The sequence below is a fragment of the Poecilia formosa genome, unplaced genomic scaffold (assembly GCF_000485575.1).
Source record: "Poecilia formosa unplaced genomic scaffold, Poecilia_formosa-5.1.2 Scaffold242, whole genome shotgun sequence".
NCBI lineage: Eukaryota > Metazoa > Chordata > Actinopteri > Cyprinodontiformes > Poeciliidae > Poecilia > Poecilia formosa.
The window spans coordinates 915,240-934,081 of record NW_006800181.1 but is presented as its reverse complement, the minus strand read 5'-3'; the positions used below and the strand labels follow the sequence as shown (position 1 = coordinate 934,081).

Here is an 18,842-nt window from a genome sequence, read left to right as displayed (position 1 = left end):
TAAGTTAAAACTCTCAATTCAAGATTAGTGAACGTAAGAAACAATGTTTACACACCTTGTCTCTTGTTAAGTCAACTTCTTGAACTTTCATTTCTGTTAAAACCAAAATAATTTTCTTGTCGACTTACATTGCATTTTCAAGGCAGCAGGCGGACTTTCATTTTCAAGTTAAACCACCTTCAAATGTTTTACAGTGCACTTCAGGCCCTAAAATATTTCAAAATCAACCAGTTGTCAGGCACTAAAGTTGACAGTCCAGCACTGATAGGTAATGAATTCCCAAAAGAAATAAATGATTCACATTCTGGAGTTTGTTCAAGGAAGAAAGCCAAAGAAATATCAGTCAGATATGATTCATCAGGAAGAGATATGAGTCACAGAAACACATATTTAAGAAGAAAGCAAGTGAAAGTAGTAGATTGAATTTCTAAAGCAAAACAGAAACTGTGCAAGTGTAGGAAATTCCTTAGCAGAAGTGTGGGATACTGGAGCAAATGTGACAGGAAACAAAACTCCTGACAAAGAAGGGTCCATTTACACAAAGCAAAACCCTAAAGGAAATGAGAAACTCATGGCTGCAATTAGAAGCAATTGTGAGCATCGCTCCTTCACTCCGACGTTCCTTCCCTCGGGTGGGGGGGGGCCGCCGATTTATGTTTTCGCATCCACCTGAATAATGTGTAGTTGCGCCACTGCACTAGACAACTCAAAGTACAGAATCATAAAAAGATTGTCCAACTGCAAGCAGACCACGACCGCAACAATGGCCTGAAACAAGTGCAGGCTTTTTATCACTTATACTAGCGCATAAGTGATTCAAATAAACATAAACATACACCTTTATGTTTACAGTAAGATCAGTGTTTAAAAAGGTAATAAAGCTCAAAATCCTTAACTTATTTCTATTTCAGTGTACTGCACATTCTATTTAAAATTAAAACATGGAAAAACATATTTTCTTTTTTGTTATTTTTTATTACAATTATTAATCAAGAAGGAATATCTGGCTGTTAAAAAGTGCTTCTTTCTGCACAAGCTCAAACATGTACTATAGGAACTAAAAAAAAATGTTGAAGATTTAGCTTTCCTGTGAATGAGTGAGATCATTTGTTGCCTAATCAGAGCTTCACCTCTGTGTTGAATTTCCTCTGCATGTCTTGCTTTTTCTCAGAAACGCATGGTTTAATGTCAGACAAGTTTTGTTTTTGTTGTTTTTACTGGATAACTTGTTGGTATGAAACCAAAATAGTAAGTCAGCTGCCTGCCTCCTCAACTGCTGGTCAGGCACCATCTAGATTTTATGCATGACAGGTTATGGTTTTATCCATTAAAATATATTTTTTAAAAACTTTGCAGTGTTTGGAGCTAATAATAAATGTGGTTTTGCTGCAGGAAGAAAGGTCTGTCCACTCAATGATTTGCTCATGTAAAGTCTGAAAGCAGGTCATATCTTTATGCCTCAGTGACACGACGAAGCCGAGATCTTCCTGATATGAGTGATGTAGCGTCTAGACAAACAGAAGGACCTTTTGTAAAACGGGTCACATAAGGACAGTAAGTCCTTATGTGACTCACTGTCACATAAAGTGTGACCCCTTTTGTAAAACGGGTCACATAAGGAAAGTGAGTTCGAAAAACAAGTTCATATAGTCATTAGTCTTTCTGAAGCCACAAGGAGACGATGCGGCCCAAGACCCAAACAAGGTGTCCATGTGTAATATGTGGATGTAATATTATATTTACTTTGGAAAACGTCACTTTATTGGTTTTGTCTCTCCAACCGGACTCTAAATTTTGATTAACGGTAATATTTAAATTTTGAGCTGACTCGACATTATGCTTGGTATCCTTTATTTGTGTGTCTGAAATCAAACCAATAAGACAAGCTAAACATTATTTAAGTTTTTAATTGTCATTTCCAAATAAAGCATTGCACATAAAAAGCAGTGAGAGCTGTACAAGCATGGGACCCACATGAAGACCCTTTCTGTGAAAAGAGAAAGTAAAGAAAGAAGAGAAACCAAAAGGATCATTCTGATTACAGGATAAGACAGATGGCAACTCTGAGTCCCTGGTGAACACTGGGAAAACCCAGGAACATACTTTAATTAAAAATAACACAAACAGACCAAAACATGTTTAAAGAAAAAACAGAAGGACGCATGTGAAGAGCACTTTGTCAGCATGATAGTTAGATGGGACTTTTAGCACATCCTGCTAGTACTCAATGAACTGAATATAAAGAGAACTGCTTAAAACTTCCTAAAATCATCAAAGCACAATATAAAAATATATGTATTTTCATCAACAAAAGTTTTAATTTTACCTTAATCACGCTAAAAACATTTTTACAGTAGATATTAAATCATGTGATGAAATAATGGTTAGAGCTTTGTGATTATTGACCCGGTGTATAAACAGGATAAAGTCATGAAAACACAATATAAAAATCAACCCACATGAAAAACCAGCCAAAAAAACCCCAAACTAAATAAAAACCTGAAACCTTTATTGTTTTTATTGTAGTTTTCATTACAGTGTTAATCATTACTGTTTAAAATTACTGATAAACCTGCAGTTTATCAGTAAAACAGCCCTAGCCCTCTGCTAGGGCTGTTTTCATAAGTAGACCTGCAAACCTCCTGCATCCTGCCTTTGACTATAAAAACATCTGTACAATAAGTCAACACTGGTTCTGTATCCTCTTTGTAGAATGTAGCAAAAAGAATGAAACCAGACCAATGATGGAGAAAAGATATCAAATTAAAGGTTACATAAGTGCAGTTTCACATTAATGCACAAAAGACAATCCTTTTGGCTTTAGGGAAGAAGAGCTTTTTGTTTTTTTCTACAAAGATAATGGGCCATCATGTGATATCTTTTCGGGAGAAAGAAAAAGGATATGAAATCTGGTACTAAATACAACATCACACAAACAAAAGCCAAGCTTTCACCAAAGACTGACATGGACTTTACTTTGATTTAATAGTGATTTACTCCACAAAACTTTAACAAGCACATCAGTCATTTTCAAAGAAATGGTACATTTTTTCTAAGGAACAGGAAAGAGTGTTGGCACAGTTTAATAGTTCACATGAAGCAGCAGCTGCAGACACAATTCATTTCACAGAAGAGAAATTATCTTTGGTTTACAGGTTACAAACCCAGTTTTTGTCTAGTAGTGCACGACTAATGTTTCTGAATGAAGTACTACCTCCCGTCAGAGAAAACTTTGCTGGACAGTTGGCTATAGAGATGCATTCTTAAAAAAAATTTAAAAAAACTTTTCAAAGTTTTCCATCTTTAAGAGAAATAAAATGACAAAATTGAAAGGACTGCTCATCTAAACACACACACACACACACGCATAATCTGTCTGTATGTGCAGAGCATTGTGAGTGTACAATGCACATACATAGTTGTGAGTAGTTATACTCACAACTGCCCTCTGACCTGATTCAGTGCTTTTCGCGTAGCTCTTACATAATATCACAAAAAACATGAAACTCTGCTGAGCTGCCAAAGGCTATTCGATGTGGGCTAAACTCAGACGTGTCTGTCTTCTCATATTTCCCTGAACAGCTGCCACATCTCTGCTTGGACCGAGACCTTCTGTAATAACTATAATCCAGTATCCCGCTTTGTGTTGTTTTCACATATCTGGGCATAAATTTGTACCCCCTTCCTTTCAGCTTCTTCTCCACTCAACTGGCCCATCCTGTTTTCAGACTTGATTTAATCTCTCTTTAACAATATTTCTGGTATGTTCAGATTAATTGTGAATTTACTAGTGAATCACAGTACAAGTTATCCCTGACTATGCACAGTTTTACATTGTAAAGAAAGTTGTATCATGAAGGTGGAGGTTAGCAAAGAAGAAAATGCTAATTTTGGAGGTTTGTAGAAAGTGAATACATAAATGCAGCTCGTTGGGTTTCCTGCAAAGAAAAAGACGGAGATTTATGAAATTTACTAAAAACTGTGTAGGAATAAACTGTATTTTCAGTTACAGTTTAAGTATTACCTTAGGCCATGTTGTCTTTGAATTCTTCACAGTAAGGAGGAGGTGGATCTGCAGACAGGAGTATTATTTAAATTCAGTGTAAATGTGTGAAATGATATAAACCAAATACATTCAATGGATTCTTTTAACATTGGCATGCTTACCGATTACTTGATCTGTGTTGGGAACCATGTCATGTGTCCCTGAAAGAAAGTGTGAAATTTTATAAGAATATGCAGCTGTAGAAAGTAAATGTGAACCCACAACCACTTAAAGTTTAAGGTAAACAAACACAGACAGATCCCACAGCACCTGAAGCCTGAGCACGGAGAAAAAGTCCTTATGGATATCATGACATACACAGTAAAGGTTAAGCACTTACTAACTTACCTGTAAATAACTCTAACCCTCAGCTACCATTACTACAGACATTCCTTCCTGTTTTTTGTTGTTGTTTTTTTTAAGACTGCATATAACTTTGCACCAGTTGGGGGCAGTAACACCAATATGAAATAAATTAAAATTCAAAAGAAGAAGAGTCTGAGACAAGATGGAATGAATGTCGACTCACTTCTACAAACAGCTGTACCTCTTTTTTAGGGAAAAGTAGGTGCTACGGTTTGAATGAGTTTTTTTTTGTTGCAACAGAGCTCAATATATTTAAAAATAAGTCTGTTTTTAAATATATCTGCGTATTTAAAACAAAACAAATCTGTTTTGTAAGTTTTATGTGCTCAAATATCATGCAAGAGGAGGCAACCATTTTATGACGTAGATGCTAGTAACTGATTCGCAAAATTTTATTGAAACACTTTACAGTAAAGGGGCTGCAACCGTTTCTTCCACACTACTTAAGTGTTCTTTAGAAAATGTTATTTAACTTGTCTGCCATCACATCCAAGAACCTAAAACTCACAAAACACATTTTTGATCCCAACCTTTAGCTTGTATTGCACCAAACACTCCAGACATTGTATTGATTCATCCAAGCCACAGGCGCCTACATTTTCTCCTAAAAGGAGGCGCGGTTCTGTTCCCAGGTCATGTTTCACACAGAAAAATGGATATTTGTAAATAACTGCCCAATGCCAAAGCAAAACCAGAGTTAGCATAAACAATGTTAGCATAAACTGTATAAAGTCTTAGCCACTAGCCATTAGCTTCAGCTGAGTGATCTGCTGAAAATAAGACTGTTATAGCTTTCAGCAGAATCTTACTTTAAAAGTCCCAAACTATTAGTTTAAGTAAAAAAGCTGGATTTAGTCCAAGGATAGAAGAGATAGCTGGTTAATGACGAGCACATGATTCACACAAAGTTCTCACATGCTGCAACAGGACTGGAATGTAAGTATGATTTAACCTTGACTGGAAACATCCCGAATCTTCACAATACTGCTTAACTAGATGAACCCTAACGACATGCAACATTTGGTGGCTCAACAGGTCTCAATGCAAATTAATTTAAAGAACTGGCAGAAGTATCAGAAATAAGTACAGAAACGACCTCCATCTTTAACTTAGTGTTAGCCATTTATGCCCATTTGGAAAAGAATAGGAAGAGCTGTAACAGTTTGTCCAAAGATGGACGTACCCATAAGAGGAGCGGTTGAGGGCCTCCGGTTTTTTTCTGTCAGACATTTGAAAAAAGGCAAAATATGACAGAGGGTATACACTCAGTGCAAAATCTATCTACCATGTTGATAACTTTAGCCAACCTTTAACAACAAAAACAATGTTTACAGTAAAGTTTCAAATCAGGAAAAGTTTCTGGCCCTCAAGCTGCTTCATACTGTGTGACAATATGAGGTACTTTCCTAACCTGAATGGTCACTTTTCAGTTGTTATGCAAGTCTTTCCTGCAATCAACCTTTCCTCGTAGTTCTTTTATTGTTTTTGAGAAGGAAGTGATGAAATACGACCCCCTGCTGAGCACATCGGCTTTAAAGAGTGCAATAAAAATTAACTGCAATTGTATCAGGCCCAGTAACGTAACCTCTTTGACTCTGAACTACGATTGTCTATTTTAACAGACTCTTGTTAAATAAGTTGGCACAAGAAAATAAAGTGGCCAGAAATGACCTCTGGACTTGTCTTTTAAGCTGCTACCAATGTCATATTATTGGTATGTTTAAAAATTGCCAATTGTATTAAGATAGTGAGTACAAGGTATATGGTAAACTTAAGTTAAAACTGTGACAACAAATACTCAAAAATATGTTTCAATGAATATAAAAGAGTTCCAGTAAACTCTGTTCCAAATAACTCATATGTGAACTGGCAATGCTGTTTCAACTGAACAGACTTCAAAGAAACTCAACCAAATTAATTGCTACAGTTGTCAGACGACATTCTGAGGTTTGCCTCTTAGATCTTAAGCAACATCTGTGGGAGAATTGATGAAACTTTAGCAGTCATGGAAAAAAGGAGGAGATTTGTAAGGCTGTAAAGACTGTAAAGGGTATGTAAAAACTAAACCTCAATTATAATATATATAAATATTTTAGATATGTGTTTTTTTATCTTTAAATGAAGCCAGACATGTCATCTACTGGAGAAGTTTTCTTTTCCCCTATCCTGATTTAAGGTTTAGTGGAAATGGTTGTTTTTATTCACAATAATCAGACAGGAGACAGACACAGACAAACTGGGGGAAGACATGCAGGAAAGGATCCAAGGTGAGGACTGGAACCCTTAACAGCCTCCATATACGAGGTACCCATCCCACCAATACCCCACAGACTGTCCCAAAAGCAGGACTGTAAAAGTCTCAGCTGAGCTTCTTTAGATGTCATTTATCTTTATTTCAAACCTCAATCCAAATATCAAACATATACTCACGTTGGGAACGTCTTCTGCAGATTAACAGTGCCAACAGCAACCCCACAATCAGCGACCCGATGACCAAGACTGGAGCAATTATTGCTGAAAGTGATGTCTTCGAAGGATTTTGAGTGGAAGGATCATGATCTGGATCGTCTGTATTATGACAGAAAACAGTAAAAGCTTTCAAGTACATGTCATAACAGAGTGTGCTACGTCAATAGAAACAAATACAGATGGATGGCGGCTAACAGCTGCATTGTTGCTGCACTGTTGTTTCAGACAGTTGAACAGATACCAAGTTGTGTGGCAGCTGTAAAAATTTAGATTACAGTTTAGATAGCGTCTATATTCAGAAAAGCTTTTCCATTAGGAAGAGATAGAACAGTTTTTCCATAAAGTGTTACCCTGTCTCATCTGGCATGCGCTGTCTTGCTTCACCTTTGTGGCAAATCTTTATAGTTTGGATTGGCAGAAACACCTGATCAGGACATGTATCCGCATGTCTGTTTACTTATTTGTGTCTGAAGAGACAAGCAATCATACGGACAGAAAGAAACCATCTTGCGGCTTTAAAGAGAAACTAATTCAGCACGGTAAGAGCTCCGTTTTTAGTCGTTTTGTTTTGTTGAACTTCTGGTTTTGCAGCTGAACATTTACAGGACTGTTTTTGGACGATCTACAACTCCTTTACAGTTGTGTTTTCTGTTGGAACATTAAACCTTGCCTCAACCTCCCAAAGATAAAGTCCTGGATTGAGCAATCTTTAACCAAAATGTGTTTGTTACAGCTCTGCATGTGACTAAAGGTACATAATTTAGCTCTTGCAAAGGATGTTGTGTGTTTTTATCTGTGTTTGTAGCAAAAAATACCATTAATTAAATTACCTGTTCTTATCGTAGCTGAGCCCTCTTTGCCATCGCTGGCATTGTAGACCACGCAGGTGTACTCGTCAGAGGTGGATAATTTCATCAAAGGCAGCTTGCTGGAGATTTCAAGCAGACCATCCTCTGTTTGGTTCACTATTGTTGGCTCTGCGCTTTTTGTCCACTCCGTTTTTTTTTCATCAAACCAGCGCAGTTTGCCTTCTGGGTAGCCGCCAGTAGCCTTACAAATCAGAGACTTGTGAGCATTTGGAACGACTTTCTCGTCGATGCTGTCCACAGATGGGGCTTCATATTTGGCTGCAAAAGCAAAGTAAAACACAAAAATGACATTGAACACTGATAGCCCAGTCAAATAGGATTGATAGAATCTGGATGACATTTGAGTACGATCATTTTCGACAAGTAATCAGAGCTTTAAAATTATAACACAAAATTTTGTCAAAAAAATTAAGACGCAGCAAAACAGCTTAACTAGAGAGCCAAAGGACTGAAGAAAATTATTCAAAAATAACTAATGATATATAATGATATAACTAATGATATAACTAATGTACAGGTATATCTAAAAAAATCTGAATTTTGTAAAAAAAAAAAAAAGTTCAAAATATTTTGTCATTAATATCAGAAAGTAAATCTCATGTAGATTAATAACACAAAGAGCTAACTTTTTGAAAGCTTTTTGCGCTTGCACTTTTGAGTATTTTGGCTGACAGAAAATTAAACAAAAATAGTGTGGATCAGAAAATTTGAATATTGTATAATATCAAAAAATCCAGGTTTCTGAATAGAATCTTTATTTCTATGCACTTAATGCTTGGTTGGGCCTCCTTTTGCATGAACTACTGCGTCATTGCGGCATGGCATGTAAAAGATCAGCCTGTGGCATTGCGTAGGTGTAAGGTAAGCCCAACAATGCAGCTCACTTGACTACACCCACTGGTTCTCCACAGGGTTCAGGTCAGGCCAGTTTTTGGGCCAATCAAGAACAGTAACACATATCCAGTGAAGCAGGACGAACAGCGGGTTTTCGTCCATCTACAAACTTTACGCTGGACTTCAACAACAGTGAATTCTTTATCTCTCCACTTGTTCTCCAAACTCTGGGATCTTGATTTCCAAATGAAATGCTACATTTATTTCTGTCTGAAAAGAGGTCTTTAGACCACAGAGCAACAGTCCAGTTTTCTTCTTCTTAGCCCAGATTAGACGTTTCTAATGTCGCCTCTTGTGTCTTTGGTTCAGGAGTGGCCTGACACAAGATATGCCACATTTGTAGCCAATTTATAGGATTTTCCTATACTAGTTGAGCTGGATGTGCTGACTCCAGCCTCAGTCCACTTCCCCAAATTTGTGAATGGGACTGTTTCCAAATGCATTTTTACTTCCACTTAACTTTTGGTAACCAGGAATATGCTTGACTAAGGAACTCTGGAAAACAACAGCTTCTTTAGCTATGGCCTTTTGTGGGTTAACCTCTGTGTGGAGGGTGTCATTAACTGTCCTCTGGACGTTTGTCCAGTCAGCAGTATTCCCCATGACAGAGTACTGACCTAAAGTGGGAAAACATTTAAAGGCTTTGTGGATGTTTTGAGTGATTTTGCTGATTAGGGTTTTTTCTAAAAGTTTCAAACATTGAACTTTCTCCAAATATTCCAATTTTCTGAGACACTACATTTTGGCTTTTTATCTGTAAAACATAATTATCAAAATTAGAATGAATAAAGGCTTGAAATATTTCACTCTGTTTGTAATGAGTTTATATAAAGTATGAGATTCAGTGTCGCAACGATATTCAGATTTTTTTTTTTTAAATACCTGGATTTGCTTCTTAAAACAGTAATCTGTTATTGTCACCTGTCACTTTGAAGTGTGTTGTCGTTTCGGCGTTACCACTGTCTGTCATCACCAGGCAGCTATAGACTCCCTCGTCTTTCACTTTAGGGTCGGTGATGACCAAAGATACGGTCCTGTCGTTCAAGGTAACCTTGTAGCCGGGGGGGAATTTATTTTTTTTGTCAGGTCTCCTATCAAGAGCTGACAGGAACTGATCATCTCCTGGCTTTTTCCAGACAACCACAGCAATGTTTAAATCGGGTATTTCTTGCGTGGTTTCAACCTTGCAGGTCAGCATAGACTGATGGGCGACCTGACCAGTGATTGTTGTATCACATACCACCTTGATGAAGGCTGCAGACAGGAAAAAGCAAAAATGAAACAGAAAGTTAAATCAATCATCTGAAGCATTTCTGAAGTATTTTTAAATCTCTGTTAAACAAATTAATGTTTCATTTGCTTAAACTTACATTTTGCATGTCCTGAACAGCAACAGAAGCAAATGACCAAAAGGAAGAGTGGAGCACGGGAGGCCATGTCTTTTTACCTGAAATAAAATAACCAAATCAATTAAGTTCACTGTTAAAGATTAATGAAGCTGAGAATTGAATGTGCAAAGGGTGTGAAAAGGCACCTGTCAGACATCTGTTGACCTCACCACATAAAGGGCACGAAGATAAGATTAGGACGAAATAAGTCTATAGCTCATGTCTACGGATTGTAAAAAATTTTGTGACTAAGGAAAGTAATGAAACTGACCAACTCAGGAGACGCAACGCCAAGATGTTCAGAAATACGGTTTCAAAACCACGAAAATTTCCACTCAAGCTATTTATCTTACTGGGGTGAAGGAATGACTGTCGTATTTTCAGGTTTTATGAGGCAAAGTAAAACAGTGTTTCTCATCTCCAAGCTGTTGCTGTGCACTGCTGGACAGCAGACAGAAAGACTGCTACCATACTTTTGTCTCACTTACAAGAAAAAGAGAAATGGACTTGACTCACTAACGCTAGAAAAGAGCTCATCAGACCAAGTTGTTACCCTGACTTCCTGTAGCTCAGATAGACTTTAAAATTATTTTTGTTTGTTTCTAAATCACTGAATGGTTTAGCACCAAACCACACTAAAGGCCTGTTGTTTTTGTTACATCAACCTTCCAGACCTTTCTGGTCTTCTGGTTGAAGTCTACTCTGCACCCCAGAACCAGAATCAAACATGGGGCAGCAGCCTTCAGTTTTTATGAAACAAATTTCCAAATAAATGCTGAAACGCTTGTTTAGAGTGACCTTTGATTGTGGAAAGTGGAACAGAGATTTATTCCAATCTGGAAGACAATTTTTGATTATCTCTCTTTTTTTCTGCCACTGTAATGTAACATTTCTTTTTCTTTTTTTACCATGTAGCGCACTTTGACTTGTCTTCTTGCTGAAATGTGCGATACAAATAAACTTGACTTGATTTATAGCAGGGCCACCCATCACTCTTTTTGAGATAACTACAGTTGGCAAACTACAAGTGGAATATAGATCAGCAGATAGCCCAGCATATTAACATACTGATATCACTTTTTTTACACTCAGTTAAGTGTTATGACAACTAAAACTGATACATTATTTTTGCTGCTGAAGGATTAATTTTTCACTTGCCCTTTTCAAATAACAGCAACGAGGTCATGTTACACATTTATTTATGCTTTCCATCGTTGGGAATCATAATTTCCATGAATGTTTGGTTTAAGTAATTATTGACTGTTATAATGAATCACTTATAATTGATTAATTATTATTAACGATAAAGTGTCTTTAGTTAAACTTCTCAGTTTCTCGTGAAGGAGTGAATTCAGACTACCGGCAGGAGAAACTCTTCACACAACAAGGAATGATCACTGCCACGCTTATTTCAAATTAAGTCTGAGAATTTATTGACAAAATAGTCCAACTTTAAAGCTGAACTATCCCGTAAATAACTTACTTCGCTTGCAGTGTAACTATTGATGGAAAAGACAACAAGAAATTGCTTATATGGAATGATAAAGTGGAGATGAAATCAGATTAATGAACAAACTATGACCAAATGAAATGGAATACTGACAAATAACTTCAAAACTAATTGACTAATTAAAACAAGAAAGAAAAGAAAAAGGGAAAACATCTGCAGAAAGCACACTACAAGAAATCAGTGTGTGCCCCTGCTGAGAGAGAGATGAGGTAAAGGAAACCAAAAGCAGGTCAAGGCTCTCCTAAATAGCTACCCAATACTTTGAAAAAAGGAGCCATAAAACTCAACCATGTGCCCAGGCCTAATGGAAAAATTAAACCAAGGATTGTGGCTTTGGCACTGCATGAGAATGTAGAAAATAATAATAACAGTGAAAAAGGGGGCAAAGAAAGACAGGAGAAACGGTGCAGAGATGATTACGTTTTTAAACTCTGCTCAAGATGCAAATCCCTTCAACGTATCACAGCATATGATCAGGAAAAACAGTCACAAAGATAATAATAATCATGACACCGTACATCAGCACACTTCAGCAAGAGGCATTGACAACATGTGAAAAAAACGAGACAATATTGTCTTTTTTTAGCCCAAGCTAAATTGGAAAACCTGACCTTATTTTTGTGAGTTGCTCAGACTCACTCAGATTCAAAACGTCTGGTTACCGGTCCAGGAGAAGATTAGACCTCTGAAACAGTCGGCTTGGGCAGAGGTTCCAGAACTTTAGAGTGCCAGACACACAAGTAGCTACTCTTTAAATGTTCTCTTCAAAAGTTGTAAAAGTCCTTTCTTCATCCAACAGACCAGGAGGGGAACAATTCACGCGGATGTCTCTGTTGGACGAGGATCTCCACAGGCAAGGTTTTAGGACTTAGGTTTTGGTTTATGGTGAAGTCAGTTCTTATCTGATCAACTCTGAGTTTATTGCAAGGCGTTGCGATTTGGAAGTGTCTCCAGAACAAGCAGTGATTAGGGATCCGATCTGATCGCTTCATGTAGGTCAATAAAATCCCAACATCATTTTGGTGTGAGTGATACAATCATATTTTTAACAAGGTCACCAAACCATGAGAGTTTCATACTGGCACAACCTTTCATGATTTCATGAGAACGATAAATCTTAAAACTGAAAGGAAAAAAAAATAACTGGAAAAAATTCTTCTTAAGATTTTAGACAAGATTACAGTGTTTTTGATAACATGACAGATTTAACTAACCTCAAGGAGAGAAAAACAAACCTCTCAATATGTACAAAAAAACATTGTGACTTGCGACTTATTAAGTGAAATCTGTAATTTAAAAAAAAAAGTGTTCCAGATATGTTTCTTTGAGACCTCACATAGGTAAATCTATTATCAAAACTCAGATCTGCACTTTGTCACCGAGTTATGACTATCAATAAAGGCGACTCCAGATGACTGACATTTCCCACCCGTAAATGAAATAAACCAAAAGCTTTTGAGATTTGCTTCCCGATTTCCATGAAGGAACTTGCTTGAATGGTGGCAAGAGCTACCTTTCAGCTCCCATAAAGAGTTACTGGACCAATGTGAAGCAAAGGAACATTTTTTTCGTTTTATATCAACATGAGTCTTTTGTGAAGGGTTTAATTTTCTCAAAAGCAAGGACAAATCCTGCCCTCCAAACGTCTTCCAACAAGCATCAACAGGCCAAGTCGCAAGCCCTTCTTCAGTTCTTTGTTTTCACAGTTGTTTTTCCTCAAACATCTCTTTATCACATACCAAGGCGCCATTGATATCCATCGATTCATGGACCGCATTTTTTTTTTGTCCCTCTGAGACAAACCATGAGTTGAAGGAATGGGTTGTCGTAAGATGGAGGAGAGAGATTCTGTAAGCGAATTAGAAGATGCGCCTGACTTTTATTGTTGTTTACTGTTATAAAATTATGGGACTCAGCTGGTTTTTTATCACCATGCACTTTGGTGACTGTAATTCAATGATCCTGACAGAAACAAACAGAAAATATGACTCTCAGGTCAAGTGTTTACAGAACTAAGTATCAGATAGCTTGATGAAGCCAACTCTATAGGAGTCCCACACAGCTAAATACATCTGACGAAGACTATTGAAGAAACAGTTCAGGGTTTATGAAGTAAGGTGAGAAGTGGTTAAACCACTGTCACAACAGTAGCTAGACTGGAAATGCAGCTAGCAGTTTATATTACTGTGTGAAACGTGCTTAGAATAGAACATGCAAAGTATTTTCAGTCAGAGGAACTTTGACATGTGGAATAAAATAATATCAATACTTGTAAAATAGCACTCCCTTATAGCGCTGAATAAGATTTTATACTTTTACTGCAAACCGTGACCTGAAAAGCTACATGTTCAGTTCTCTGTATGTTTCACACAGGAAAATCAATCACTGTCTTCTATCTTCATTCCCTTTGTAAATAATTATAAGCTTCTCTGTAAAAAAAAAAAAAAAAAAAAAAACAACCAATAGTTTTATAACACAGTGTCAGCATTAACAGCAGTGATGTTTTTAAACTGGAGTGGTTCCAGTAAGGTAGAAGTCCACTTGGTCTGTCTCAGATTAGACTCAGTGACTGAGATTAAACTAATCTGGAACTTTACTGAACAAAGACACCAGGAGAAATTCTTATGAAGTCCTAACACACTTCACACCAGAAACACAAAACTTCCTACTTCGCATAAAAATACAGGGTTCTGAAAGTAAAGGATGTAAATAAAGAGGATGTTTCTCCAGAAACATCATCATTCATTACATCATAATTCACCAGAAAGAACGCCAGGATGTCTATTTTTACATTCAAAAAGAATTTTCTCTGTCAAACAAAAAGAAAAGAAGTTCCAGAACTGGGTCAAATTTGCAGTGCCTCGCTGAGAAATGCACGGTCAGGCAGGATTTGGACTTCATAGTGTCCCTCGTCAGTTTTAAACTCAGGTTCAACAAAAAATATGCTTTGACAAAAGATTCATACAGTAAATAACCTTCCCTATCAAGTTCTATATGAACCAGTCTGACCAGCTCTGCATAAACAAGGTCATTTTATCTGACAAGTTCATCCGTTAGTACAGTCATTCTGAAAGAGAAAGTTCTCTTGAATTTTTCCATCCTCACGAGTTTAATTAAACGGGGTGTGTATGTGGGGAGGAATTTTTTTTTTTTAATTTCTACTGGCTGGATTTGATCCTGGAACTCATTTCTGTGCATGCAGATTTACATTTTAACATGTCAACGTCACACGACTCAATTTAACCCTCCGAAAAGATCACAGCTACATAGAAAAACAGTCCGCATCACAAACTGCAGATCTTGTCGTAAAGGGAGGACAGAAACCACACAATCAAGGAGGGAATATCAGCATTTCAGCAACCAGAGGCAAGTCAGCATTTTTGCTCTTAATGAGAACCATTAAAATTAAGCACCCTCTTGTCCTCACATCTCAGTGGTGAAATGTTTCTGTTTAGCGTTATGCGTCAATGTCCCACCAGCACACATGGAGCAGAGACAGGCCCCTCCATGTAAGCAAAAGTATCCACAAGCATATTGTAATTCTTCGGAGACCAGAGTGTGAGAACACTGGCCTCGCCAAGTTAAGAGGTCAAGAATGAGCAGCCTCTTTTATAAGGAGTGATATTTGAATGAGGAAACTCCAGACGCTGCAGCTGTGTGCATGGGACATGTCAAGATTGGAGCTATCTCTTGAGAACATACATCTGCACAATCCCCATTGTCTGTTTGGAGTAATCTGATTTCTTTCCCACATGATCAGGAGGTCGTTCACACCATGGAGTTTGTAAAAACAAATGATCTCACTGCAGCACAAAGAATGGCTATACTTTTAACCCTGGGAGTCCTACCTACTACTAGAACATGTTTCATATAGTATCTTTAATTTAAGAGAAATGGCGGCCAAATTACATCCTCAATCCTTCAGTTTTCTTCACCTAATTATTGCATGACTATCAGACGAGAGATGTATTGCACCCTGCAGAAAATGTCGGTCTACAACAGAACCAGACAAGACAGACAACAACAACAGTGCCGACTGTTTTGGCACCGAGGGACAGAACCATTTTACACAAAGAACCAGAAGCATCTAGAAACGGTGCAAAACGATTTTTACATGGTCAGATGAAACTGGAAAACCAACAAAACAGAAGTTTGCCTTATTATTATTAACAGATTTAAATTGGAAATGCAGTCAAAAAGTCATATAAGCTTTAATAAAAATTTAAATAAGGAAAAAAAACCTGAATTATGATAGATTTCCTCAACACTTTCTTATAATTTAAATAATCCTTAGGCAAATAAAAAATGAAATATTTTCTCCCATTCAGGTAGAAAACATGTAGCTAGACTGAAATATATATGTCACCAATTAAAAGCTATGTAGTATGTCCCTATTTGACTTTTCTGATTATCATTCATAGACCGTTTCTACTAGACTGCAATGTACTTGAAGTAACTAAACTGTAGCTCACAAAATTGAACAAATCAGAAAAATATTTCTTTATTTTAAAAAAAACTAAGAAATCATTGCTATCAAAATGTAGGACACCTTGTATTTCAATCCATCTGCTTAAAAACTCTGGAGCAGCAAACTGATAGTCTGGGAACTTGGGACGCCACCTGCAGGCAGGTAGATACCTGGCTGTCCTGCAGGTAGTACTCTGTGACGCACTAACGAAGTTGTTTTTATGTAAGTATATCAACAACAAATAGAGTGTTGTACATGTAAAGTAGTTTGTTTTTTTTTTCCCAGGATGGAAAAATGTTTCTAAAGTTAGCTTTCAATTCCACAACACGGAACAGAGATCAGAGAATGGTATAACAAAACATTTGCCTTTTTTTCTCTTTATTGCATTTATGCTAATTACAAAATTGTAATCTAAATGCTGTAATTGCTCTAGAAAGGTGAACTATAACTAAAAAGAGTAAAATGGATTTTTTTTTTTTTGGTTTACTTTATTAAAATGTGAATCGAAACCTACATTTTACTGTAAAATAAGTGACATGCGCAAAGATAAGCTGTATTTATTAAACCTGTATCATGATTTTGTTTCTTTTTCGTTGGCATTTAAAGGCTGACAAGAATAAAGTTTCCACATTACAAACGACACAGCTCTAACCAGCAGTCGATGCAAAGCATTCAACATTTGAATGTAACATTTGAATACATTTAAAACTGAGAATAGGAGCCCTTTTGTTTAATAAAATGTGTACACGCTTATAAATGGCGCCTTCAGACAAGTGACCGACTTAAAATCTAGTCACTATATATCAAAAGAAAAACCGAAACGGAGTTTTCAGTCGACAGGCCGAATTTTTATTAACCAGAATAAAAAGCGAATGTAAAAACGTACGGCTTGTGTAGGGCTTCGGAGACACGAAGTCAGAGTTTCACTGTCAAGGTCTAAATAAAAACCCCGACGGTTAGCGACGTGGACTGCACTTAACGACACGCTGTTTACGGCGTCTTTTCTTTCCCTCGACACTTCAGCCACCTCACACTGTGTGCCTCAGCGTGGAGTCAAACGTATGGACCGTATAACACATACCACAGCGGTGTATCATTCAAAAAACAATATATATAATCTAATAAACTTACCACAAGCTCCTCTGTCAACCCGTGAGTTCTACATGAATGATAATGACACGGCAGCTGCAGCTCGTAGCCTATGTTGTTCTTAGTTTCACTTTCAGTATGAGTAAACTCATGGGGGTTGGCTTGTCTCCATCCCATAATATAATAAAATACAGCAGATGGAAAATATTTGCTTGAATATAAACAGGGCTGTCCACACTGGCGTCACCACCAGGTGCTGTCAAAGGGGGCTTGGGGGCGGGGGGGCAGTGACAATAAACCAATTTATCTGGACAGACTAAAGGGACCTATTATGCTTCTTTAAAAAAGTTAGGATTGGTTTGTGAACTATAAAAAAAATCATGTTTCATTACAATTTTTGCAACAAATCACTCAAATAATGAGATTTGACTTTGTTCAACTGTATCTTGAACTCCTTTCAGAATGAGCTGTTTCAGATAAAGCTTCTTGTCACTTTATAATATATTTCCAAATAAGCTCCCTTACTCAACATTTACATTCAGACTTTTTCTTATACACTCGCACTTTACACATGGGAAAGTGGCTGCAAACTGATGCACAATTGTACAACACTGAGACCCAGACGAAGAAACAAAGAATGCAGTTTCTGAATGGTAAGCCAAGAACAAAAACACTTGTCTTTTCCAGCAGTCATTGTACAGTGCAGTAAGACCAGCAGACCAAAGTGATGGTGCGCCGCTTGGGTTGCAAGGAGAGGGACTGGGCTTGGCTGGCATTACTTACATAAAGAATAATTCTTAAGTAAAGAATTAATAATCAAGAGGTTATTAAGTCAACTTATCATCAACTAAGTCAACTTAATAGGAGAAAACAGCTGGGTGTTTTTTTTTTTTTGTGCAAAAATGTACCAAACGATTTTAAGTAGCACATTTCTCCCACAGAGTGATCTCTGCTGCTCCCTGAGTTCAAAGAAGAGAGATCCAGAGTCCTGGAGCCTCTGATTCAGAAAAGGTTCAGTTTCCTTTTGTTTTCAGTTTAGTGTGGTCCTCAGGGAACTAAACGGAGGTCCTCCATTATAACCCAGTGCCTGCTGATCTCCGAGACTTCGAGTCCAAATCAGAACAAGAACCTTGAAACACACAACAAAACACACAGGAAGCCAACATTGTAACTACATTTTGTCAGAAGCTCGACAGATGGATTCTGGAAAAACATGCAACCGGTCTGGGGAGATTCTGGGTTTGGCACACGTAAAATTCATTACCGTAATCTGTAATCTAGATGCAGTGAAACAAAAGCTCTAGTTATTTTGAGTACAGGTGAGAGACAATGGAACCGAGTTTGGCAACATTTTACCTCACCTTCCTCATCTTCTTTGGAACGGCTGAACATGACAGCAGTTTTAGACTGGAATGAAAAGAAGACCATCCAGTTTATATTTAAAAAAAATCCCTGCCATTCTTAATTCTTCTCTTTTTAGAGGCAGTATGAGTGCAGTTTTCTTTAACATGCAGTGTTTTTGTCAAGCCCACCTTTCAATCCAGTGTGTTCCAGTTGTGACCTTAAAGTACATCCACAGGTCTTCCCCCAATTAACTCAAATGTGTCAGTTAATCTATTAGTGGTTTCTAAAGCCAAGACATTAATGTCTCGGCTTTATTTTATATTGTGTCTCATTGTTTAAAGAGATCCTAATTATTTTTTATGTAAGCTTCTCAATTTGAAGACATTCATAAATTAATCTC

General features: G+C 37.2%; 1 protein-coding gene across 4 annotated transcripts; it reads right to left on the bottom strand.

Moving 5' to 3' along the window:
- Positions 1 to 1,891: 1,891 nt before the first annotated feature.
- LOC103150118 (CD276 antigen homolog) lies at positions 1,892 to 17,276 on the bottom strand. Of its 4 annotated transcripts, none has more exons than XM_007569590.2 (9): positions 17,141 to 17,276; positions 10,014 to 10,090; positions 9,565 to 9,897; positions 7,711 to 8,007; positions 6,842 to 6,979; positions 5,595 to 5,630; positions 4,168 to 4,206; positions 4,025 to 4,072; positions 1,892 to 3,938 (listed from the first exon to the last, which is right to left on the bottom strand). In XM_007569590.2, exons 2-8 carry the CDS (start codon positions 10,078 to 10,080, stop codon positions 4,026 to 4,028), a joined length of 957 nt encoding a protein of 318 aa, XP_007569652.1. In that variant the 5' UTR covers positions 10,081 to 10,090; positions 17,141 to 17,276; the 3' UTR covers positions 1,892 to 3,938; position 4,025. The 4 variants fall into 4 exon arrangements, with proteins under 4 accessions (XP_007569652.1, XP_016535927.1, XP_007569653.1 ...); XM_016680441.1 differs by lacking the exon at positions 17,141 to 17,276 and adding an exon at positions 16,896 to 16,920; XM_007569591.2 differs by lacking the exon at positions 17,141 to 17,276 and adding an exon at positions 12,153 to 12,393.
- Positions 17,277 to 18,842: the final 1,566 nt, after the last annotated feature.

Bases quoted from the DNA above. Each gene is read 5' to 3' on its own strand.
- LOC103150118 (XM_007569590.2), bottom strand. From the start codon at position 10,080: ATGGCCTCCCGTGCTCCACTCTTCCTTTTGGTCATTTGCTTCTGTTGC. The intron at 8,008-9,564 runs GTGACAATAACA...TTGCTTTTGCAG, and splicing joins AACACACTTCAAAGTGACAG to CCAAATATGAAGCCCCATCT. The intron at 4,207-5,594 runs GTACGTCCATCT...ACTTTCTTTCAG, and splicing joins CTCAACCGCTCCTCTTATGG to GGACACATGACATGGTTCCC.